The sequence below is a fragment of the Perca flavescens genome, chromosome 18, assembly GCF_004354835.1.
Source record: "Perca flavescens isolate YP-PL-M2 chromosome 18, PFLA_1.0, whole genome shotgun sequence".
In the NCBI taxonomy this organism is placed as follows: domain Eukaryota; kingdom Metazoa; phylum Chordata; class Actinopteri; order Perciformes; family Percidae; genus Perca; species Perca flavescens.
This window is the reverse complement of record NC_041348.1, coordinates 18,782,349-18,807,481: the sequence shown is the minus strand read 5'-3', so window position 1 is coordinate 18,807,481 and position 25,133 is coordinate 18,782,349. Positions and strand designations below refer to the sequence as shown.

Here is a 25,133-nt window from a genome sequence, read left to right as displayed (position 1 = left end):
AAACAAGTATATTATTTCCCATATTTTAATATAAACAATTAATTTAATAGATAGAATTTTAACATAACTTGCCACTAATGATGTTGCTATACAATCCATGAATCTACCAAATGCTCCTGATTTGACGTCTCAAACTTAAAAAGGTAATTTAAGTAAAGCTAGTCTGTATTGGAACTGTTAAGAAATTACATTTATCATAACCAATTTTGCCTAATTGGCCAATTGGTTTAACTTTTTTGACATTTCTGGGAACCGTTGAGATATTACGTCATTCCATCAATTGAACTTCTTTCTGTCATCCCACCATTTTAACTCTTTGGCAAGCCATACTACGTGGCACCCATCCATTTCATCCATCCAGTTTGCTCTGTAAGCCAGAGGATAGATGGTAAGTTGCTTCAGCCTTTTGTTCCAAAGTTTCTGAACTATCTCATTCAGATATTTTATTTTGGGACTGCTGCTATGACAACAAATCAGCCAGTTTGGTCATGAGTCAAAAAGCTTATCTTATCCCAGTGGCACTCCACTCCGGCTTTATAAACACTTCTCTGCTTTTGACTGGTTTATAGATAAGCCTTAAACAAGAAGGATGTAATGCTTATATTAGTAGATTTAAAGTAGTTATAAATAAATAGTCTGGACAAAAGGCAGCAAAATACAGTAATGCGGAGTCGTATTTATTATTAACATGGATCTGATTTTTAGCTGAGGACCCACTCCCTGTTAGCAGTTTCAGAAAAAAGGATGAGATTTTGTTGCACTTAAACGTGTCTCAGAGAGGATGAATCTTTTCATTTTGCAGGTAAAAGCAGAAAGGCTTCCCGTTCCACTCGTTCCTCAGCAGGCCTCCAGTCTCCAGACTACCCCACGCTGCCCATGACCCTTTCAACAGAGGCTCTGCAGCAGAACAGCAAGAACCAGCGCACAAAGTTCCCAAAAAGTTTCTTCATCAAACCCTCCCTGAAGGGCTTCAACCTGTTAGGGCTGCGCAAAGCCCAAAGACGGTCTCCCATCCCGTCTAGCCGCAGCTGTGAGGACCTGGATGGGTCCCCACAGCCCAGTGGACCCTGGAAACGCTCCCACTCTCTGGGGGATCTGCACTGGGAGCAGAACTTTGATCAGAAGGATCTGGGTGTGGAGCTTAAACTCACTAAGGAAGCACCCAAATCAGGCAGTAGCCCCACCAAGGTCTGTAGAGAGGGTTCCCCAGCTCACAATGGGACTCCAACAGTAAGCCCAAAAAGAAGGTCCAACAGACCACCTGTGCCCTCCCAACTGCCTCTTCGCCCCCCTTGTCCCACAACCCAGTCCCCCAACCCGCCAGAGCTCCTCTCCAGTCCTACTCCAAGTCCCACCGATTCTAATGCAAGTGGGGAGAGGGTTATGCGGACTCACCCCAAAAAGCCTCCAGTCCCTCCTCCTGTTCCTGCCAAGAAGTCTAAGGAAAGACTAGCCAACGGCCTGCGTCACCCCCCTCTCTCCCTGCCTTCCTCGCCATCACCCACTCCCTCCCCTACCCACTCCCTCACCCGTTCTCACCCCAGCAGCCCTATAATCCGCAGCCCCAGTTACGGTGCCCCAGCTCTGCCTGCCAAGACCCCAAGCACCCCTGCAAGCCCCTGTGCCACCTCATCCGCCTCATCCATGGGCGAGGAGTCAGGCACCCCACCAGCAGTGCAGCCTCCGTGGTTCTCAGATCTGGGGGGAAAGGTGGCTGTTGCGAGGAAGGCTTCACATGCCAAGATGAGTCCTGACCTGTTTACCCTCCTGGAGCAACGGCTGGAGGCTGAGGGTATCGATCTTACAGAGGAGCCCTACTCTGACAAGGTAAGCAGAGTATCATTAATCTAGACATGAGACAAGAAAAATCACCTCACATTTAGATTACAGATAGCATTTGGCATGACTTTTGGTTGTGTTGCAGATCGCTAAAAACACAGATGCACCATTTGTATTCAGTTGATACAACCTTGTACATTTATAACAGATGCTGGCAATATTCCAAAAACTTCCTTTAGTAATTCATCATTCTGAACTTTTTATACACGTTCATATGAGTTGTTGTGCGTTTAATTAAAAGAAGTATTGAGATGAGGTGAGGAATTCTATTAAAAACCACATCATATGAAGTCATATTTCCATGGTTAATGTGAACGTGGGGCTTCAAGACACCTCTGGGCTATACTTGTCTGGCGTCAGGCTCTTTTAGTTTAGCATCGTAACATGCCTTACTTAGCTTGGATCCAAATAACTCAGTCCAACAACACCAGTGACTTGCGTTGGAACTCATTTAGTTTAAAATTAAAAACCAATAGAGTCTTAAGTTTGTGCGTTTCTTTTTGTGTGCAGATGCCTTTTTGTGTGCAAGCACAATTGTGAGTGTTTGTGTGTGTATTCACAATAATAAATAAGTTGCCTGGAGCTGAGGGAAAGACTGTGGACTGAGCCTCCCTATGATGCGGTTCAGACTGTTAAGTTTATGGGCTGAATCTTACTGAAGGCAGACAGGGTTATAAAACCCTCTGCCACTCGCCAGACCCCAGGCTGGGCCCCTTTAACATGGTGGAGCCCCCGACGCTGGCAGGAAAACAACAAACACACAGAGGCATCAAGAGATGAGGTGAGAAATAGTGTGTTAGACCACAGCACAGCTCTGCTGGTTTTCTATTAGTCACAAGTGGGTTGGCAGGGACATGAGAGACGCGCGCTGCTTTAGTAGCAACATGGAGAGTGTGTGAGCCTGCACATAACTGCAGTCATTGTTTTTGTTTTTTAAATAGTAAAAAAACAAATTATAGTTCAGCTAATTGGTATCAAACATCACTACATTTTGAGCACCAACTTAAATGTGTCCGTAGCATTGAGCATCTAAAACTCCTCCTTTATTTCCTCCTTTATAAGATATTTGCTGATATAAATCAGGAGATCATCAGACTTAGGGGTTAGAATTTTTTTTTTTTTATTTCTAAAACTAAGCTATTAAAAAAGTACCATTGGGATAAAGATATAGAATCTCGGATATCCTATTGGCACAGATGTTAGGGGATTTCAAACGATATCCAGCCCTAGGCATGATAAAAGAGAATAAAATCAAATTAGTGCAGGCTTGAACAAAGTTAATTGTTGGCTGCCTAAAGGCATCTGGACCCGTCTAATCCTGGCAACGCAAAGGGTAGGCTTGTATGACCTGCTCTCCATCCCTTTTTCCGGAGACATTAGTTCCTCCATCCACCCACCCTTTGATCCTCAAAAGACCTCCGGTCCAGTTTGGCCAACCAAAACCAGTTCCTTGCTGGAAACCTGCCATTGCTCCAGGTGTCTATACAAAGAAAGAGAACAAAAAAAACATGTTCTAAAAGTTCAGCAGAGCTTTCTGCCTGTTTCCATCACTCACATAGTCACTGCTCATAAAATTGTTATTGTTTTTCTCTTCTCTCATCCTAATCTGTATACTTTCATTTGTGCAAACAAAACAAGATACAACTCCCTGTTAATAGCAAAACATGATCCAGCTGTACTTTCAGTGTCTTTGAAAATAAGAATTATCTGTGATGTACTGTATAGGAGCCAGAACAAAAACAGACCTCAGCTTAATTATAGTGTCTATTCTAGTGTGTTTGTCTTCATATTTCTCTGACTCCCTTAAGAATTGTGCTCATTACCTCGCCAGAAGATGTTCTTAGAGAAGTAATTTGACATAAATGTATGAACAACAAGGTCTCTGTCTTCATAATGACCGTAATAAGTCAAAATGCTCCTTTATGTCAGCCTTCTTCATGTTGCCTGTCAGCTTCTCACTGGTTGTCTATCCACTGCTTTCTGACACATCAACATGTCTGACATGTTGTCCTCTTCTTTGAAAACACAGATTTATGTTTGTGGTTTAATTGTATTCATCTTTAAATGTAGTCACGTCTAATTTCTCGTTCTCCTCCCTTCTCTCCTCCAGCATGGCCGCTGTGGCATCCCCCAGCCGCTGGTGCAGCGTTACTCCGAGGACTTGGCGCAGCCCGTCAAGGATGTGGCCTCCACCATGGACCAGCTTCGAGTCAAAGAGCTGCGTAAACAACACCGCATGGCTGTAAGGCAACAACACTAATTTTCCTGAGAACTTCAAAACAATGGAGACAATGTTTTGGAGTTATGGAGCTAGATACACGTTTAGTTGGGCTTTCCTAGAAAGTAACAATGCAGGCTGGAAAATATGCCAGTAATTTCCCTGCAAGGCTGGCGCCATGATTGAAGAGCTGTGATGGCTATGCTTGCTTAAATATTTAATTAAACACTTGGTGAATGTGTAGATATACTTATATAAAGGGACTTGTCAGTGTATTGTTGTTCTTAGTAGGCTAAAACTTGCTTAAGACTTAATGAAGTCTATTTTTACCCCATAGCTTTACGTGATTTGGCAAAAGAAAGCCAAAGTTGGCCGATTTTTTTTTTTTTTTTCAGTTTTTTTTTTTTTTCACTAATCCCTCTTTATATTCACTAATGTGACATCATCAGAGTAGCAAACAACAATGCCTTGTTTCCCCATTGTGTCACTCAGATTCCTTCTGGAGGTTTGACAGAGATGTGCCGGAAGCCTCTGCCCTCAGGGAACATCAGCACAGTCTCTGATTGGCTCACCTCCATCGGCCTGCCCATGTATGCCACATCTTTGGTGGCAGCGGGAGTCGACTCGCTGAGTCGTGTGGCCTTGTTAACAGAGAGCGGCGCGTGGGAAGCAGGGGTGCGGGATGAAAGACACGCCCGCCGGCTGGTCAGTGAGGCACGATTGGTCGGCTCGCACAGAGAGGTGCAGTCCTAACCATGAAGGTGGAGTCATATAAAGTAACAGGTATCAACTCACTGGTCAGCACCATCTCATTTAAACATGGTCAGTAGGAGGTCAAAGACAAATTGGCCACAGGACTCCACGATCACACGAATGACCACAGCACTACAGGGATTCCTGTCTTGCATGTGTCAAAAGACTTAAATTGAGCCACCCTGCTCTCTGATTTTCTCTCTTTATTACCCTTTTCTCAAATGTTTACGGCATTAAGGAGTTTCTCCTAACAGCCAAGACAAGATATCAGATGCCTTTTCTTTTCTGTGGGATGGCGTCCATTCTGAAGACACCCCCAAAGTCTTAAAATAAAGACTTGGATCTGCCTTGAAGGATGATAGCACACTCTTTTGTAGGATGGATGTTTTTTTAAATACAGAAAGGATGGTTTACTTCCTGCATATTTCATAAGTGCTTCATTTTCATCCTTTGTGTCAAGGCAACATTATCTGAGGGTCTGTTAAGGAAGTAGCTCGGCCAAAGTGATTTACTCCTCATTTAGCGTTTCATTCCCACTAATAGGTTCATAATGATGATTATAAGATTCACTTAACATCTGAACTAAATACACCAAACGATGAATAACTGGTGGTATTGAGATCACTTATTTTGTATCATGTTTCTGTATTATAGCATAACACATCTTCATTGTAAAATGATTTATGTTACATTTGTTTGCCTTTTGAATGTTGCAGCCTTATTTTGAGGCCAGCTCTCAGTCATTTCTAAGCTTAAACAGCTGACATCACACATTTATATTTCATATTATACTGTATGTCCTATTTCACTGCATATCTTGGATGCACACCCTGCACCGACATGAATATAAGTCTTACAGAAAGCTCTGTTTTACTCGAGTAATCACAATCCGCTTTCACAGCAACAAAGCATTCCCAGTGTATCAAGTACATTTTAATTTGCCTTACCATTATGAAAAAATAGCTTCATCATCAAATAGAACATATGTATAGTATTGACTATAGCACCAAGCTAACCTGTGCTAGAGGTGCAAGCATCTTTGTTCTGAATTTTTCTGAGAAAGAATTGAGATTTTATGAACACCCATACGCAACCAGATCATTTCAGCCATACACATGGATGTGGACCACAAAAAATGTCTGATGGATTGTGGTTTCTTTACTTGTGAAGCTCAGATGATAAAACCACAGGCACAACAGAGACGTTGTTCCATGTTTAACATTCCTGTTAAACACATTCACTGTACGTGTTCCATGCAGAGGGTTGTGGGACGAGGGAGGGAGGGGAAAATAGAAATGCTTCAAAGACACAGCTGACATATGGGCTGTCTACACTTTGGTTACAGTGTTGAGGAATTTGATTTATAGCTGGATAATGGGCTGTTTGGGGACTTTTAACACATTATACTGTAGCTATAATCAATGCGTGTCTGAAATTCTTAATTTGACTTTTCTCAAACACACAGAGGATAGATGGTAAGAACAGATATACTGTATCAGGTGAAAAGCTGACCTCCAAGGTCAGCATACACTATCCCACTAAATAGTAAATCAGGGAAACACTGTCGGGTCAGCCTGTTACAAAAACGTAACTTAAAAACAACTAGAAACTCATTGCTCTTTCATTTGCGCACTCACTGCATGAAATTGAGCTAACATTTGTGTTTTTCTAATAGTAAAGTCCTATCTTTCATCATCTGAACTGAAGACTTATTCCATGGAGTTCATATTTTTAAAAAAAATTGAGCAAGTGTTGTAAAATTAGAGGATGTATTTTTTTTCTTTTGCAGTGGGCACTTGATAGGTAGATGTTTGATGCCTTTTTTCTCTTCAATCAAAGTGGTGCTCTGAGAAAGCGAGGGTGGGGGTCATTATTAAAAAAGTAAAAGACCCAAGAAGTGTTTTGTAAAGAATGAAAATACTGACACTGTAAATGCACTTTAGAGGGTAAATCTAGCTGTTTTATTGGCGGAATTGGCTACATTTTGTTCACAGGTCCATTAATGGACATTTGTTGTCAGGTTTTGTAAAGGGTTTCAGTGGGTTATGCTGGTATTTTATTTTAGTATTGAGTTCCCAATGCCAAGTTTGATAACGATTCACAGGTTAACCTGTTCCGGTTACTCACTTCCAGTTTGTTTTTGCAGTCTTATAAAAATAAATTCTTAATTACATATATGAAATGCTTAGCAGAAGTTGCACATTCTGTATATGTAATTGATATTTAAATAACTTATTTTTTGCTTTTTTCATATCAACTGTAATAAGCTGTACTATATGAATAGCAATACCTTCCTGCATAATGCATATTGCTTTAGCCAGTGAGGAACCACAGTATGTAATGTAAAATATTTGTACAAAATATTTTATTTGGTTTTCATCTACCTAATGATTGTCCATACATATTTGCTTGTGTATTGAAACAACAAAAGTAATGTCCATAACTATTTGTCATTCTGAAATATAATAAAAACTGTTTCTTGCCATACACTGGCCTTCTCATTCTCTCTATACACACACACACACACACACACACACACACACACACACACACACACACACACACACACACACACACACACACACAATCTCTCTCTCAGTAATGGAAAGATGTGGGCATGACCTACTGGCTCTTTTCATCAATGTGGTTAACTGTGACACTGAACTTTGGCCTGTTGATAACTTTCCTAACATTTTTAAATTACAGCTTGGTCCAAAGGAAAAGTAGCAGACAACACTGCCCATACTGGGATGTGTACAGTCCAGTGACTCTGAATAACGATTCCTGTACTTACTATACTGTCAAAGGTTCAGTTGGAGCTCTGAAACCAATCAACTTAAAAACATTGTCTTGCTGTGTCTGGCTTGTAATGCCTAATTAAAAATGACTACACACATCTGCTCAAGACCAAGAGTTTGACTGGCCCTGTGGCTCTTGTTGCAGTGCAGCTGTTGTCAGTGAAGCCACACAAACGTTTTCCAATCTCATTCATGTCAAGAAGCCCCAAATAGGTGCACACCAGACTATGGACCCCTTATTCATAAAATGTCCCAAAAGATTGCAGCTGAGATTTTTACTTGCATAACGTTTGGCATTCATCTGAGTGGAAACAGACACAACTGAATAAGCATTTCCTTCAGGAAGAATAAGAACACAATCTTTTTAGCGTGTCTTCCTCGGCTAGTTGCTCGTACCTTTTTAAGAAAGTAGCCACTGTGCAATAATTGTCCTTCATGCAGCTGTAATGAGCAGTTAGCTTCCAGTTCACGACTCTGTCTTCCACAAATACAATTGCTCATCCAATTTAAAATGTCTCAGGAGTAAAAGCGGAGACCTTATTTTGCAATGAAGAATATCTGGCCCGCTTTTCTTCCTATTATTCTGAACCACTTTCCTCTGCAGCGTTTATGCATGGCTGGATTTGTGTCCGTATTCAATCTATGGTGAGAATCTGCAGTGGGGTCACAATATGATTATAAATCTTTCCTTTATATGACTGGATTGCATACTTCATCATGACGGCATGAATGAACAGACACAAAGTCACAGGAGGGTGAGAAAAGCCATTATGATGCCAAAGATTCCTTACCAATAAATTGTAATGAGTGTCATCGGTCCTTATAGGGAAATTATCTTGCCTTTTGTTTCCCTCCAGGGAGGTCTGCAGTCAAAGAAGTAGTTCCTCTGAAAGTTTGTCTTTTTGAAGTCTGACTGTAAAGTTTACTTTAGTGTTGGCTGCAAATCCAACTATATGAATGTGCAGCTCCCAGGGTTATTCACCCCTGCGCAGAAACCTATTAATTCTTATTTTGGTAGGGTAAACTTAATTAAGTGGCCTCTTAGTCCTAAGCGTACAGGCCTTGTTCAAATGTGCAATAGTCTTGCAGAAATGAAGTTAATTTCTCTCCATCTCCTCCTATTTTCCCAGTAATATTATTTACTCTAATGTGACTTTAGTATACACAACAACCTTGAGTAATCACATGTGGGTAGACATATTGTTGTACTGAGAATGTGAAATTTTACACACTGAGGAACAGCTAAAACCTGTATGACACATCTGGGCTTATAACCTTTTAAACATTGGAGTTTGTGTGTGCTTCCTCCAGGTGCTACATGTTTTTTCTACAGTCCAAAGAAAAGCTGACACACACCACCAGAAATGACTTGGTTTAAATCCCATGGGTGCCAGTAGTTCTGATTAGACTAAACCTGATTTACAGCTGTGACCTTCCTGACATCCTTACTGTTATTCAGTGTAATAAACTGCTGTGCTTCAGGGGAGATGAGGCTATAAACGCATAATGCATTCACACGTTTTGTGCCTAGCTTGCAAAATACAGTACTGTACTATTCACATTTCATTTACCTGTGGAAAAGCCAAGCCAATGGGCCCTCAACAGAATTGTTGTGCTCTGCTTTATTACCTTTTGTCTTTCAAGCCCAATTGTTTCTCACAGCCGTTGTTGCTCCCTTGACTACTGTAGCTGTCACCAGAGAGAGTGCATCAGCCTCTTGGTGTGGTAGTGTGTTAAATGACTGTTGTCGCCCCCTAAGTGCAGGTGTAGTCTAATGGTGGGTTCTAGCCCTGCTGTGGAAAGATGTATGGCTCAGTGTTAGGTCCTTACAGCTGGCCTAAGGGGAAAGAGAAAGTTTAAAACACACACACTCATACATAGGAAGTGAGCAGATACTTATTTCCCCAGCTTCTTTTCAACACACATCAAACATCTACCCCCTTGTACTAAAGTGGTGATAACACAGTTTGTTCCATTTTATGAATAATAACCACTTAGGGAATAGGTCACTGTGATGTTTCTATTAAGGATGAATGGTTTGTCTGTTAACTACAATAGACTTTTAGTATCATCATATTGTCAAAGATTTGTTAAAGCATAAAGCCACCGCTCTCGTATACCTGCTGAAATGAAAAATGTAAATTCACAGCTGGCTTAAAACTCTTCTGCTGGATGGTACAAATCGAACCCGTTTTTTTTTAATGCCCAAGGACTGCTTGTAAGCCCCCCCCTCTCTCTCCCCGAACACTGGGTGACGCTGTTTTACGCACTGCAAATCCAATCCAGTAAGAGGCGGAAGTTTTTCCTCTATTCCACGTTAAGTAATCTGACACCCAAAAGCCTCCAGAGCAGAAGGATGGACCCTTAACTCGACTGGAAGGACGGAAGGAAGGAGCCTCATCCAACGAGCGCAAGCGAGAGGGACCGAGCAGAAGCGAAACGCTGAGCGCAAAAAACAACCCCGTGGCTGCGGCAGCGGAGGAGAGCTGGGTCCCTGCGCGTCTCCATAATAACTGGCCGTCCGCCTCAAATGGTGTCACAGCGACAAGTTTCACTTTCCACATGCGGATGGATGACTTTCCACGGCGCTTTGTGAGGAGGAGATGATGAAGAATTTCAGCAGCAGTCCCCTTCACAGCAACAAACAGACTCCCAACCACGTTAGAGAGCGAAACAACAGAAAGTACAGCTTACTCTCTGCTATACCGTTGCGATTTTCCTTGCGAGGTTATGGTTTCTGCATGGCTTCGCTGTTCTTCTTCTGCTTCGGCTCCCTTTTTTACCAGCTGAACGGAGGACCCCCTAAAATCCTGCTGGACATTCGACAATATCTCGGTAAGAACTTTTCATTTTCCTCTGCTGGCTGAAGCGCGTCATCATCAAAGAGATTATTTTGAATAGAAGTTGCGCTGCTTGTCTAGACGCCCTGCTTTGATTAGACGTGTAAGGAAAAGTTCATCCAAAAAGAAAAGAGAGTTATTGAGGCTTTCACCTCTCATTCACCGGCGGGCAAAACTCTCCTGTATAAAAATCAACCGGATGCCACGGCGTCTCCTCGACCCCATTCACCTCAGAGGAGTTATCTTGATGTCCTCTCATCATTCACAATCTTGAAACCACCAAGGTGGCACTATGTGACGTTACTGTAGACTGACACACATTTTAGTAAAAGCGTGGATACTGACATTTCAGTGTGCACTATCTCTGATTTTAGAATAGTATATTCCTCCAGTTTCAGAAGGTTTCCCCCCAACTTTAAAATCCAACTAATTCAGACCAAAACCTGAGGAATGCGCTCCCCTTCGCACCATTCGAACATCAGTTCTGACTTGTCGGAGCGAGATTGGGATCTATTATGGTAACAAGAACTCAGCAACTGTAAAGATTCATACAGTATGTGTAGATGATGGCTGACATCTCTTCTTGTACAGCCAGCTGGTGCGCTCCAGCCACATCGCGCTCATTACGCATGACTGGTACCGCTGGAACAAGCGCAATAGTGTTCTAAAGACTGCTGGTGTTTAGAGACAGCCATGCGTGCTATGTCTTAGGCTTGTTGTTTCTCCAATTGATACAGTGAAAGCATGTGGAGTTGTTTGTTCTAAGATAGAGGTTGCCAGCTGTTTTCATATTAACTAGTAAGGTTCCCAATTTTAGATAGAATGCTCTGAAGGGAAAACTTTTAAATTACTTTTCCTTTAAATATGACTTGGCACTGCTGTTCCTATGCTGTACTGGGTGATAACTAGGAAAAAGTGGATAAGACCTATGACAAATGGCTACATATGCATGGGTCTGTTTCAGGATGAGATATGTCAAGTGTAAAAAAAGGAAGTTTGTGCTTGTTTGTTTATGTATGCTCTAGTGACTTAAGACTATCTGGTACTCTGATTTCTTATCAACATGTCTGTCACTGCTACAACTCAGGCTACAGCTGGGAAGTATGTGTTTGTGTGGTGAAAGGAGGTTGTGTTCCTACCTATTTCTCACAGAGGGCTTGAGGCCTTTATGACGTGATAAACATCTGGAACAGAATGAGAGCCACTCATCACGTCTGCCACTAATCCCGTGGGTCAGATTGGTTTCCTGTAGACACACACACACACACACATGCTTGCAAACTGCACCTGTCAAAAAATAATTTTGATTGGTCTTGTCTTGCAAAACATAAACACAGACATTTTCTATATGTAGTTTTTTTACAGCCAGTTTAAAAGCTTTACTTGGAGAGCGTTATATTTTCCTCTAAAATGCAACTTGATTGCCTGGGAAGCCTCTACATACACTACACACACTGAAACATTATCACTCACAGCATTATCACTCAAAAAATTATCACTCAAAGCCTAAATGTGATTTAGAAATTGCAGCAGTCGATGCAAGTACATATTTTTTTTAGGGTAGTTGCACAATGTGTGCACAGTCTGACATCTGTAATGTGTCTTATGCTTCAGGTTAAGTTATCAGCTGAGTGTCAAACACCTTATCACACAGGATGAAGCAGATGTGTGTACTATTAGCACAGACACACACAAACACGCACCAGCAAACAGACATAGCCAACTATATTATTTGCACCATCATAATCCACCAGTGCTCAAACACACGTGGATCATGAGGGCAAGGAATCCCTCTATTAGAAGATGAATGAGTGTCTGGGCCACCTGCATGATGTTATCTTTACTGCAGCTCTGCACAGAGACCCTGAGGGCCTGAGCCTTGTCAAACACACTGACTCCTCTATACTCTATCGACTTCAGGAGGCAGGATTTCTTATGTAACAGTGGCACAAACGCACTGTAGTACCTCTGCTGGGGTTTGGATGAGTAATCGTCTCTGCTCATTACGATGCTGGAGCAAATGCTTTGTTCCAGAATTGGATGGCTGCAATTTGAAAGATTTTACACTGTGTTGAAGTAATTCAATAGTCTGATTTCTGTAATGAAGTAATACATTTTTCAAGGTTTTAAAGTTGGATTTATTGGGCTAGTTATTGTGGTGGATTCTAAAATGGTGTGTCAGATGTGGTCTTGAGCGCTTAAAGGAGAGAATCAAGAAATCTGGCAGGAAGGTGGAGAGCTTGCTGTGCAGAATATTCTTATGATTTGGTGGCTATATGGCTTCGTATGGAGGAATGTAATTTTGGCAAAGATCCTAATGTTCCACAGTTTTTCTCTGTCCCCCTCACCCCTGTCAATTACATACACACTCTCTCAGTCTACAATCTACTTTTTCTGTCTCGGTGTCATAGATCGATGAGTGGAACAGCTTGCCAGGTGAGGCAGGAACTGAAGGCAAACTCCAGCAAACTGTGTAGGGGAAACTCCTTACCCCACCACCTGGAATGAATGAGAAAATAAAGAGGATATTCAGCATTAATAATTCTCCAATGTATGTATACTGTATGCGTGTGATGGGCAGGCTAGCAGCCTCTTATAAGCATCCAGTGATTAGCTGATTTATTTAGCTTAAGCTGACTTATGTTATGCTTTTGGCTGCACTGTGCCAAGGTGAGGATTCCTGGTGGGGTAAGTGAATGTGGGTGTGTATGGGAAAGAGAGTAGTAGATTGATTTTGTGCAAGTGTGTGTGGGTTTCTCTCAGTCAGACGCACTGTAGAGGGAACAGACCCTGTTTTGTTTGGGCCAGCGGTGAGGTTGGTGTTTGAGGGTGTCACTCAACATATAGCTGCAGAAACTAAAACGTGCAGATCTTTAGACGTAGGTCAACAGCCTGACATGGACTCTCACTCACACTTTCTTAATCTCTCTCTCTCTCTCTCTCTCTCTCTCTCTCTCTCTCTCTCTCTCTCTCACACACACACACACATACACAAACACACACACACACACACACACTGAGATATTACCTCGACCAATCCAGCTACTTAAAAAAAAAGCCTGATGGGTCTGTCTTGCAAAGGTGCGTGTGTGTGTGTGTGTGTGTGTGTGTGTGTGTGTTCTCCACGTGTGAATGCACAATCACACCTGACTGTGTAGCAGTGATTCCCCTAGACATTTGACTTGGCTGGAAGGTCTCTGACTGAAACATGATTAAATTATTGTATTAAATATTAGCTTGTTTCACCGCTGTAGGCCACCCCAACTATCACAGGTCAAGGAAACACCAGTGTGGAGCTGAATGACTGTATTAAGTGATTAGCAGTCAGTTTTGGAAGCTTTTTATAGAAGCAACTATCTCCATTTCTGGTTAAAATGCAGAATAGAACAGACATATGAGAGAAAATATGACAGGATTTAGCCAAGACTGGACCCTGCCAGAGTTTGAAGGTTGCTGGCTCTCTCTCTTTTCACACACACACACAACATATATCTCTGCAGTGACATTTCAAATACTAGTTGATTCTCAGTATTGTCAGGGAATGTGAACGCGCTGATGGGAAAATTACTTTTGCTGCTCTTTGATATTGCACACCATCGTCTTGTAGCTCCCTGGAGCCAAGAGAGCAAAACAGAGAGAAGGATCTTTCAGGATTAGCCAGCATACATGGCGCACTGAATCCTTCCAGGGGAACAAATGTAATGTACTTTTAGGACTCTTAAGAACACAGGTCTTCCTCTGTGTTTGTGTGTTCTCTATCCCCTACCATAAATCATAAATGCTGAACAAAATTGGTGCGTCTCTCACAAAAAAATCGCTCTGCTTCTCAAAAGAACCCTGTAACCTTATAACACTCACACACATTAATTGAACTTGCCAGCAAAGTGGTGGAGTTGTAGACTGCAGGGCGGTGTTAGGGATTAGACAGGTATGTGTGGACACAGAAGAAGCTTCAGGAAATCTCTCCTCCCCCCAGTTTCTGTCTAATTAACAGCAATGCTGGCCAGGAAGTGGGTGAAAGCAAACTGTTTAAGTGAATTCAAATAAAGTTTGGTTTGGCTGGTGACCACTTGGTAGAAGTAGCGCTAGTTAATAAACTTTACATGTATATAAAGAGTAAGAGAGAGAAGATGGAGAGGGAAAGTGAAAGGTTGCCTGCTGTGAGAAAGCCGAGAAACCTCCAGGTCAGTGTGGACAATACTGACACAGCACGCCTAACTCATGCTGTACCTGACTTCTGACAGACAGACTCAAACATACAGGCAATACAAACATACAGTTAGTGATACTTTGCTGATTGGATAAAGACACCATTAGACACTTATTGGGCCATTAATATCATTAATACAAATGTACATGTTGTGCAGATGAGCTTGAATAATACACACAACTTTCTTTTAAAAATCTCATCAAAATCCTATAGTTCTGAAATATGTCACGTTGAATGTGTAAAATAATCATATCTTTAGTGCTGATGCAGTCATGAAAACCACACATCATTATCTTTAATGAAACCTTTAATATTGTCAAGGGTGGAAAAACTACATAGCAAGTTGTGTGCAGGAAATGTAAACATAAAATCATCTGTTATCAAATTAATAGTATAATAAATAGTTATTTCAAATTAGGATATTAGGACATGCAGGCGTTGTCTATCATCCTTTAGGGAAAGATCACAATTGTAATCACAAGGAGAGAATGGTACTATTTACTTTTCCAGACAAACCTGTTCCACTTACCTCAAGTTTAACCTGCTGCCCTTCTTTTCCTAAATCTTATCAAAACACAAGTACATACATATTTTGTACATGTGCATGCAGATGTGCATACTGTAGTAAGGAAACTGACACAAAAACTATACGGATGCAAAAGAGCTTTATTAAGCGATCCAGCCATGTAAGTATGATTTTTGGAGCAAACTCACCACTCCATTCACACCCGTACGCCCGTATCCTGTTAGAGGATATTAAAAATGAGGTCTTTATTTTGTTTAGTCATATTTCGTTCTTCAAACTGACAAATGTAGTGCACAGACTCTTGGACCAAAGTGACAGAATCCATGCTTTAAGGCAATATACCAAAGTGTCAAATAAAATGTAAATAAGGCCAGTCTCGGTCAAGCTGTCACTCATTTTAAAATGACTAACAGGGTTGCCAGGTGTGTACCAGTTAGACTGTGGGGTGAAGTTGGTCATGTGGAAAAATACTTCAACTGCTTATTTATTCCCTCACTCCTTTTCATTTTTGTTATTTACATGTGCAATGTTTAAGATAATCTCACATAAGTTAGGAGGTGAAGATAGAATAATATTTTGTATCCATCCAACACCTCCAGCTGACAAGGTTCATATAGAAGGTGAAGGCATGACAACTTCGGCTACTTCCTTTATATTCCCTCCTCCTACAGTATGTTAATCCTCATGGAAGTGTTGAGGAAAAATAAGCATTACCTCTGACAGACACCAAAACAACTTCTAACTGGCGTCACATCCAGTCTAAATGCCTAAACAATCATACGGCTTGTAATTCCCTCTGGGTTGGTAAAACAAGCAGTCCTCCCTGCTGAGCAGAGGCTAGCCACGCTCTGTTTATTTATCTGCTTTCTAACGTGCATGCCAGCTTGTTAATTGGCTTTAGGGGTCAATAAAGGGATAACTGTTTTTACTTCAATGGAAACCAAAGAAAGAGTGACTCAGATTTTAATAAGATTTAAAACAAAAGAAAATGTCATTAATATGTTATGGTTGTTATAAGCACTTGGTTCTGCATGTGGTTAATGGATTAGCATATTTTCTTTTTAATTAGTTATAATAAATGACGATCCTTTGCACTCCTTATTTTCTGGGTTTTTACAATATGAAATCATTTGGGAAAATAACTTCATGTTGACCTTGTGTGATTACATAATACAAGCAATTAGCATTACCAATTAGCATCTCCATGCCTGAGAGGCTGCTATTGCCCTCTCCAGAGAGACTGGCAAACACTAAAACAACACAGGGTAATTATCCTCCATTAGTGCATTTGTTTTCACCACACGAAAAGAGAGCAGATTGGAAAAAAATGACCAACGTGCCAACGCTGTTAAATTGCAACTGTTGCTCCAGGCTTGCTGAGCAATGATGGTTATAACCCAAGAGAAATCTTAGATACATTTGTGGCCAATGGTTTGTGACTAAACTTGTGTGCTGTGCCACTGTGTGTGCCTCTGCTTTTGACAAATGACTACAAAGGATTGATTAAGACATATACATAGTGGCCATAGAAGCTCTTGTTCTACAAAGTTGGGATGTATTCGGTTGAATACACAATAGTTGACTTTTTTTTTAAGATTATTTTTTGGTCATTTTAGGCCTTTATTATATAGGACAGCTGAAGATGTGAAAGGGGAGAGAGAGGGGGAATGACATGCAGCAAAGGGCCGCAAGTCAGTGTTGAACCTGCGGCCGCTGCGACAAGGACTAAGCCTTTGTACATGGGGCGTTCTACCAGGTGATAATATTTGATCTTAAGAGCTGCTTGTAGGTGTCTTTTTTAAACTTTGGAGTGAGACAGGAGAGATGTTTAATGCAAAGATGTAAGCATGGTAACAATCTTATCAGTGTTTGCCAAGAAAGCGAGGAAGTGTATTCCCAAAATGACAAACTATTTCTTTTAAAAGCTTTTATAGCCCAACTTTATGATATAAAAGTGAAGTATGATGTTCCACACAACTCGAAGCTTTAGTCTATTAATTTCAGCCTTTTGTACTCCATATAACCACACATTATACATCCGCTCAGAAGGGGGTTGCTTTTAGGAACTTTTTGCTGTTTTTAAGGGGTTGCCAAGACACTGATGATGACTGGTTGTGGTGACTTTTATGTTTGCTCCTGTGGTGGTGCGTGAATGGCTATGTGGCTCGAGGGCCCACAGCCACTGGGTGGTACCCGGGCTGATGCTTGTAAGAAGGCGACTACGTATATCCCATAATTTAAAAGATCGGTGCCAGGATAAATAGAGGTCCTACGAGAAAATTAGGTTTCCGCTTACAACATGTAAACGTAATGCCCCAGCTTTAATCAGTTCGTCCAGAAGGAACCAGACCTCTAATCTGAATCCAGGTCCTTTCATGACGGAATTAGAAACAGAATAATTGAAGTCTGCTTTGTGAGTGCTGTTGATTTTTGGATCATTTTTGCCCTTCCTCATATCTCTGTGCCCTGGTGTTTTTAGCCTATTTAGGAAGTTTACTTGGGCAAAGCACTCTGCATTCCTGTGTTTATTGCCACAGAACACCCAACATGCTGAGCTCTTGTTTCTGTTGCATTGGCCACATATACACTTGTCATCAAACAGCACGTCTGTGTGGTCACTGAAGTCAAGCAATTATTTTCCAATTTGATTCAACAACTCTAGTCTGACTTTTTCATCAGAGTCCAGGGTGGCAAACCAACACCCTAAAGCCAAGTAATTGGACGTTGTGGGACTTGTTAAGAAGAAACATGCTGCCCGGTGGTCAGTGACATAACTTGTTCAAGGAACTCTGCCTATCTTTATTCTGAGTGAGTTTACCACATCTCTGTCTGCTAGCCTCATTTCATGGCAATGAAAAAAATATATAGTGGTTTAAAATAGCAGCTTTAAATATACAGCAGGGCAGATAGAGCGGCAATGCCCAACCCATGTTGTTAAAACCACTGTGCTGGTTTGGGGAAATGTATTGCCTTGCACTTTAAAGTTTTATATAGCCCATTCCTTTTTGGGTTCCGCTGAGTAGAATGAGAAAGCCAGTTTTTCGGTTTTTCTAGAAACTAACTAAACTAAATTTATTAGAGTATATCATAATTCTAAAGCAACTATAATGAATATTTAGGGCTGGGCGATATGGAGAAAATCAGATATCACGATATTCTTGACCAAATACCTCAATATTGATATTGTGGCGATATTCTAGGGTTGACAATTGGGGCTTTAACAAAATACAGTATCTTCACACTTAGATTTTAGATAAATAATCAGTAATGTGGACATAATGTCTAAGTGGGAAAAAGGCAAATCATAGAACAGCTAGAACAGTCTGGTATGTTCAGAAAAGTACATCAGTTTACTTTAATGCAGCCTTTAAAACCAGGAAAAAACAACACTTATGTCATATCACGATATTATGATATCCAAAATCTAAGATGGTATCTAGTCTCATATCACCATATTGATATAATATTGATATATTGCCCAGCCCTATTAATATTTTTATGTGAAAGGATCACTTGTAGTGATGAACCCAGAGACAGTTACTGTATCATCTGACTGTGTAGTTCAACTCAGTTCTACCTGAGCGTTTAGCTTGTTTTAACTCACAGTTTTCTGGCTCACAACTTTACTGTTTTGGTTCACTCTCACCGCTCTCATAACAGCCCTGTCTTCTAAAATCTAAGTCCGCATAGGAAGAGGGTTCGGTTGGATAGATGGGTCAAACAAACACAGGACTTTCACCCAGGAGACCTCTGTTTGTGTCCCGTCTGAAACCAAAAAATTACGTAACATTTTAACCCAAAATCATCTTTTTTAAACCTAACCAAATAGTTTTGTTTCAATTCACAACTTTAACCAGGTGTTTAAAACAGTGACGGTTTCACAATGTGTGCCGGTAGCTGGAAAATACATTTCCCCCGAAACGTAATTGAGAATGCAGTTTTCGTTGTAGGGGAATGTAACTTTTAGGAGACTTTGTTGAGCGGTTGTTGTATCCAGATGCAGTAGACAGCTCTTTTCAGCAAAAAGTTCTGATAAACCCGCTGTATGCTAGCTACTGCACCAAATGCTACTGTAAATGCTCCATCTAACCATGGTGCATTTTAATTTACTCTGCTGTCTTAATTCATTAAATACTAGCTTTTGCTTTTAATTGTAGAAGTCAACAGCTTGCAAGGTTTCTTAATGTTATTTTGTCAGACACCAGGACTGAGGCACAAGGGCAATGTCAAGTGTATGGTTTTCAAAGACATCAGAAGTTGCCTTTACCCAAACACAGATTATCATTTTCTCCAGCTGTTAGCCTTTATGATTATGTGGGTCTTTCATCTGCTTTGCACAGGCCTGTTTGCTCAAAAAGCACTGAACATAAAATTTGAAAGACCACTTTATCGTGTGGGATTTTGCTTACACTTATTGGTATGTACATGCATAAAACAATTAGATGCCTTAACCTAGTTGGTCTCAGATGAAAACAGAACTGGACTCTGATTAAGTAAAGACCATTAGACTCAAAGACTCACATTCATGCTCTTTCAGCTTTCATAAAAGCTGAAATAGTTTCATTCATAATGCTTCAAGAAATGACTTTTTACATTCCATTTCATTGCAACATTTTCCTTTGTTTAGTCTCAGAGCTGGTTTATGTTTTACACTCCAACTTTAGTTATTTTAAAAGAAACACTCTTCCCACACGCTTAAAAGAATGCATTTATTTTTGTTTAGAGAAAGATAGTTTTTACAGAGCCACTTCACATATCTAAAGGCCAAGCTAAATAAAGAGGGAAGCTAGAAATATGTCTTGTAACCCCTCCCACCCACCCTGTACAACAAAGCCTTATGCAACAGGTCTTTATTTCTGCCTGTCACTCAAAAAGTCAGTAGTACCTGTCTACTTCAGGCTACTGTCTCAGTTACTTTAAAATGACAGCCTGTAGGGGAATATGGCTGGCTTAGTTATTGTTATCATTTTGCTACTCGCAGACACCAGAGACAATAGAGAGCAATATGTTAACACTGACAGGGTTTGGATGTGAATCTGCAAAAAGTGTGTACTCTGCTGCTAACTTTCCATAATGTGATCCATAGTCTCAATTTTAAAGAGCCTTTATAGTCAAATGTGATATAGATGAATGCAAGTTTTCTTACTTTTTCCTTCTCTTTTACTAACTTTATGACTAAATAATGAGATATTTCATTCATGTCTGGGCTGAGATAGATTAATGTATTGATGGCAAAAGGAGGGGGTGGACGATCTTCAGGACGGCCTGAAAAGCATTTTTGAAATGTTCAGATGGAATGTGGTCGTCCCGCGTGGAAAGCAAACCTCACTTCGGCCAAATCTCACACCTTTGTATCAAAATGTGCTCTCCTCCTCTGAAACCCACCTTTGTCTCCCACCACTTCTCTCTCTGTCTTTCTTATCATCTCTTTTTTTTTTTTTTTTTTTTTTTTTTTTTTTACGCTTACACACTTTTCCCTTAACACCTGTCTCTCATGTGTAGACAGCAGTGACTGACGGCACATCATACCCACCCTAAAATAAAAATGAGGGTTAGTGCTAAAATCCACATCCTGCCATCGCCTGTCACACTTAAACACATGAACTCTTCAATATCCAGTTTTGGTTCTTCGTGTTTACCCTCCAAACAGCAGATGCTTGGACTGCTAAAGCCGCAACCGAGACATACTGTAGTGCTGCAGTTCTAAGCGGCAACCATAACCCTGTACAAATGTTCAGGTCTGTTGGCGAAATCACATTTTCCAGATTTTTTGAAGAGACATCTTGAGTAAAAGCAATACAGTCCAAAGTTAACAAAGGCTTTATCCAAAGACACACAAACACCCAGCTTCCAAGAAGTTGTTCTTTTCCCCGTCCAGTTTAAGATGGGAAAGATTCTCGGCAGGGGGATTGGTTCCCCAAAAGAGTCAGCGGGTGTGGTCAGTGGTGTTAATTACAGGGTTGGAGAGTGATGGGTTGCATTTGCCTGGTGTGTGTGTTGAAAGAGAAGGTGATGGACTGAAATTTAAACGTTTCACCTAAGTTACTTTTGGAGCAACCAGAGAGGTTCAGGAATGTAACAATAAACTAGTATCTCCTCAGACTTTAACAAGAGGTCAAAGGTTATGTTACGTCCTCAGATAAACACAACTTGAGGTTAAATGGGTAACTCTATAGTTTGTGTCTGACTCTAAAAAACACAGTGTTTCTACGCCCCTTGAAAAGCCATCAGCTGTTTGGACTGGTCCACTGACCCAGATCCTGGTTGTGTAGTGTTTCCACTGGCCTGGCCCGGAGCAACTTGCCTGCCTCTTGGCCCACTGGCACCTTCTTGCTGCACCAGTCTGGCTGGGACTGGGCTGAATTTGTGCCAGTTGGACCTACCTGTCCTGTAAATCCACCCATCACTGCTGAAAGCTGTTCTAATTCTTTACCACAAATTCTCACCCTAAGAGTTGCCACGCTCTCTTCCAATGTTTACCCAGCCTCCCTTTTCTTTTTCACCGTCTCCCTCCCTCTTTTTCCATTCCCATCTGTTCCTTTGCCACTTTCTCCCTCTACATCGTCCTGCCTTGTATCTCTCCTCCTTGTGTTTCCTTTTCTGGAAGTCTGCAAAAAAACGTTCAAGTAACATTCTTTCCTGGAGAGCAAACTGAGCGAACATACGCAGCCTTCATGTCCACACTGCAGTGGATGTGTATGACACACACACACACACACACACACACACACACACACACACACACACACACACACACACACACACACACACAGCCATGCCACTGGGTGCATTGGCTGTGTAGTATGCCAGCTGGAACGTGTGTGTCTCTAATCACTACATGCAGTTCCATTACATACTCAACCGCAGGATCTCAAAACCACTGTCTCTCTGAGCTTCCCTGTATCTTCCTCCACCCATTAGCGTGCCCATTCATGTGCATGTGTTTATTGTTTATGCGTTTTATCTGTGAGACGGAGTTTGCTGACCGATCTGTAAACAAGCATCACCACGTCAGTGATTCCAAGTGTGCACATCACGTGTGCTGATTGCAGTCCATTAAAACTTACTGTAAATGATGATGCCAAGACATACTTGACAGATTTATACAATCTGTTGGTGTAAATTGCTGCTCTTTCACTGTCTGAGGGAAAAGATTAACTTTAGTTTATGTCTGTTTGTGATTTTTGCTTTAGGGAACACGTAGTTGAGTACAATCTCAAAATACAATAAAAGAAGAGATACAAGATCACAGTCTTTGAGGATAAACAGCAAGCATTAGTGTCCATTTCCATCAGCCAGTCGGTTTATTTGTATTTGTCCTTCTTAACTGTCTTTGCTCTTCATAGTCGCTCTAAAAACAAAAAAAGTCTCTTAAGGACAGCTTACCACAAAACTGGAAACCATCATCATCTATCTTCCTTATGCATGTGTCTTCGAGCCTCTGCCCTTGACTCTAAAACTTAAACAACAAAACAAGTATTCTCTCCTGTTCTCGTACAGTATGTTTCATAACACGTTGTTGTGCGCGTCTTGGCTCTAGCATGTAGCTAAGTGTCGGCTTGTCTATAATTAGCCGCTCTGTTGTAATGAGGTGTTTCTGAAGAGCTAAAGGGAACCGCTGACCACCAGCTAGCGTAGCGTAGCCCACATTGCTAAATTAAAGAGAGCCTCAACCTTCAAGGCCACGCTCAGCTGGAGCCTGCACTCACAGACGGCAGCCAAGTGCATTTTAGTGAGTAGTAAACATTCAAACCATTCAGAAAGAAATCAGTACATTTTGTTTATTTCTGGTGTTATGATGCACCATGTTGGATTTATATGCCTGGTGTTTCCTTTTGGTGTAGTTAAACAAAAGAAACCCAGTGCTGAAATCCAGCTACAATGCCCACAGTTGATTGCCCGTATATAGCAGCATGTGGACATGATAATTTGAAAGCGAGCCATTGTTAATTTAAAATGAATTATATTTGCTTCACAAAACAAAAATGTAGCTCAGTTACTCAATGGTAAAAGAAGTATTCAGATCCTTCACAGTACTTGGATGAGAGTAGCAATAAGACAATCCAAAAATACTGCATTCTCTACGTAAATGTCCTGAAAAGTAGAACATAAGTAGTATCTGCAAAATGTACTTCATTATCAAAAATAAATCTACTCGTTATGGAGCATGGTTTCTTTAAGAGTGATATCATGATATATGCTGGATTTTATTGCTGTATGTTGGGGTACAGCTGCTTTATACACTAATCTGTTTTTTTTAATCTACCGTATAACAATGTATCATAATTAATAATGCGATTACATGTGTTGTTAAGTAAAATATGAATCTGCAAAGATAAATGTAGTGGAGCAAAAATTACAATATTGCCCTGTGAACGGTAGCAGAGTATTCGTATGCAACTTAAAATGGAAATACTGTACCCAAGTACAGTACAAGTAGCTTAAAATGATACTTAAGTAAAATTAATACATGTGCTCATAGTACAGTAGTAGTAAACCTCCGACCTGTGCCAAGCATCAATACCCTTATTCATCAATGCAGAAGCACACATCGCTCAGTCACATATGGTAATTGTGACTTATGGTAAAAGACTGTGGTGTAGCAGTTGCTGCCTGTCTATTTATAAGAGTAAAGGATCCCAGTGGTCGAAATAAAGGGGTAGAAGGATCAGGATCATCGAGGAGTTCATGTGTTTTGTGTTCTGGTTGACGTCTGTGCTTTGGAAAATACATGCTTTTTAGGGAAACAGGTGGAAGAGTAGACCATCCTGCATTGTTTTCCTCATTATCCTTTACTTTTTGGCTCCCTTTATCTCTTCTCCTTCTTTATCTTTATCTCTTCCTTTTCTTTAATCCCTCCGATAATGTCATCTCCCAGACTAGAGTCTTAACGAGTGGGACAGATTCCTGCTTGTTTATTTAAAGGCAGAGCTAAAAGCAACATGACACATTGATTACAGGCCAGTGCAGACCGTCTGAGTTTGTGAACTGTGACAGGCAGCATGTGGACCAAAATAATCATGAGTGACCATAAATACAGTTGGACAAATTGCTCGAGCAGTGATGCTGTGTGGTTTTGTGCTGACGAATCTTGAATGTCAGTGACATATTGAGGGTTCAAATGTAACTTGGATCCAACTCTTACTCAACCAATACGTTTAAAATTGGGCGTGGATGCCCAAGTTTTATTCTGGCATTTGTTCTTGTCATTCTGCTCCCATACCATCTTAATATTTAGCACAACGTTGTTTTTTCACACCTCCTTTTCGTAAAAAAAGTGAATGGAGAAGTAAATGCTCACCATTAGAAAGGAGACTGCCCGACTGCAATTGAGATATCATCATAGCTGCCCTCAAATGACAATGAGCTGACCGTCAGACGGTGTTTATGAATGAAAGCTAGTTATTTGTTGCCACAGCTCTCTCTGTGAGCTAGTGTTTGGTCTGAATTTGAAGCCATGCCCATGTTTCCGAGAGGCCAGTCAAGGGTTAGAGAGTTTCCCTCACCTTAACACCGTGGAGCTCTACCAGACCCATATTAGCATGAATCAACAGCGTTGGCGTGTGGATGCTGTGTTTGTTTGCCTCTGCCTTGTGTTGCATGCATACAGTAGCTATATGTGTGTGAGAGAGTGTGGCTCAGCAGGATGCCTGTTGGGAGAGTACAGTGCAGGGTTTCAGTGTGCTGCCTCTAACCAAGATGTGATATACTATGTGACCCTGCCTTAACACAGCAGAGGGAGATTTAGCACCTTCAGCCCTCCCTCTGCCCCTAATAACAGAAATAGAGAAGGAATACGCTTAGTCTCTGCTGCCACTGTAAGGAAACACACTTCATGAAGAAAATTAGGTTCCTAATGACCAATAATAGGTGTATATTTCTACATAGCTTCTCCTTTAGAGCTTGTGGTTTAGGTTTTGGGTTCCAGACAAGTGCCAAAAAAAGCACA

At 41.0% G+C, this 25,133-nt stretch overlaps 2 protein-coding genes across 9 annotated transcripts in view; both read left to right on the top strand.

The window, feature by feature from the left end:
* sash1a (SAM and SH3 domain containing 1a) overlaps nucleotides 1-7,297 on the top strand; it is a 254,380-nt gene extending 247,083 nt beyond the window's left edge. For all 8 annotated transcript variants that reach the window (XM_028606087.1, XM_028606081.1, XM_028606080.1 and 5 more), the window contains 3 exons: nucleotides 803-1,827; nucleotides 3,950-4,081; nucleotides 4,550-7,297. In XM_028606087.1, coding sequence (XP_028461888.1) covers nucleotides 803-1,827; nucleotides 3,950-4,081; nucleotides 4,550-4,810 — 1,418 coding nt within the window. In that variant the 3' untranslated portion in view covers nucleotides 4,811-7,297. The remainder of the gene's footprint in view (nucleotides 1-802; nucleotides 1,828-3,949; nucleotides 4,082-4,549) is intronic.
* Nucleotides 7,298-9,877: 2,580 nt separating this feature from the next.
* usta (uronyl 2-sulfotransferase a) overlaps nucleotides 9,878-25,133 on the top strand; it is a 54,184-nt gene continuing 38,928 nt past the window's right edge. The window contains exon 1 of the mRNA XM_028604426.1: nucleotides 9,878-10,443. Within this exon, the coding sequence (XP_028460227.1) occupies nucleotides 10,212-10,443 (232 nt within the window). The 5' untranslated portion in view covers nucleotides 9,878-10,211. The remainder of the gene's footprint in view (nucleotides 10,444-25,133) is intronic.